This window comes from Morone saxatilis, unplaced genomic scaffold, assembly GCF_004916995.1.
Source record: "Morone saxatilis isolate NCDOM2014 unplaced genomic scaffold, NCSU_SB_2.0 Contig11, whole genome shotgun sequence".
In the NCBI taxonomy this organism is placed as follows: Eukaryota; Metazoa; Chordata; class Actinopteri; family Moronidae; genus Morone; species Morone saxatilis.
In genome coordinates, this window is record NW_023339663.1 from 1,518,201 (window position 1) to 1,519,382 (window position 1,182).

Genomic DNA, 1,182 nt, shown 5'->3' on the forward strand with positions numbered 1-1,182 from the left:
TGCCACTAAATCCTGCACATTGGTTCTTTAACTCAAAGTACCATAATAATAAAAAATACTCCACTACTGGTGAATTCTTGCATTTAAAAACGTACTAATTAAAAGTAGGCTATTTATTATCCGCAACATTTACTATCAAAAATATTTAAAGTTCTGCAGTAAAATGCTCACTGTCAGGGTTTTAATATTATATCTGATGTTTCTTATTCATGTCTACGATGCATTTTACTGCTGTAGATGTTTATGGTCGAGCTCATTTGAACTACTTTATAATACTGCTGGGTATTAAATACAGCAATGCATCATATTCTGTAAGATCATCATATGTTTGTAGCATGGCTGTGCTGTTTGGACCATCTTTGAGATAGTTATAGTTTTTAGCTTTGTGCACATTCATTTTCCACATAATCCCAGATGGGTTTTCAATAGTGGGAGACATTTTCCACAACACATAAATATTCATCCTTCAGAGAAAATATTGGACAGGAAGAATATGAAAAAATTTAATCTGAACAATAACTTAAGCTGTCAGACATATTTATTGGAGTAAAAAGTACAATATTGCAAGTGTGAATGGATCCTACTTTTGTATCGGCGTTCCTGTATGGAGGTGGGTATCGATGTATCAAGAAAAGAAATGGACACTATAGCGTATCAGTATCTTTTTGGGGTTCATCCGGGCCTACCCGTGGGCCCGGTTACCGGCCGGGGACTTGACACGGTAGTTATATAACGGCTCCAACAGGTCTGGCAGCTCAGGGACGAGGAAGCGCGAGTCCGCTGCTATTCTTGGAGAGGGGAAAATGTCTTTTCTCGCAGTGTTTGGTCCTTTTGGGGACAGCGACTGACCGCGTCCACGCCAGGTAAAGTTAGAGTTTTCTGAGTTTTTCATGAAAGCCAGTTTACACTAGCATGCAAGTTGCTGACGTCTTTAAAAATGGCAGCGATTTTCTGTTTAGTTACTTTAATATAAATTCAATCATTTGTAATTTTAAATAAACTAAAAATTTTGGTTCAGGGGGGTGGAATCATGCTTACCTATTAAGTATATTTACTTCAAATACTTCTTTTCCTATTTTAACTACTTATAAAATAGCGTAAATCTTATTTCTAGCTTTCTTTTCTCAAGTATTTGTTTTATTAAAAACTTTATACTTATACTTCCACTATATCTCAGACACA

General features: G+C 36.0%; 1 protein-coding gene across 1 annotated transcript in view; it reads right to left on the reverse strand.

The window, feature by feature from the left end:
• Nucleotides 1–892, reverse strand: part of LOC118320849 (ZP domain-containing protein-like) — a 3,327-nt gene extending 2,435 nt beyond the window's left edge. The window contains 1 exon segment of the mRNA XM_035651967.1: nt 703–892. Coding sequence (XP_035507860.1) covers nt 703–892 — 190 coding nt within the window.
• Between the last annotated feature and the right edge of the window lie 290 nt (nt 893–1,182).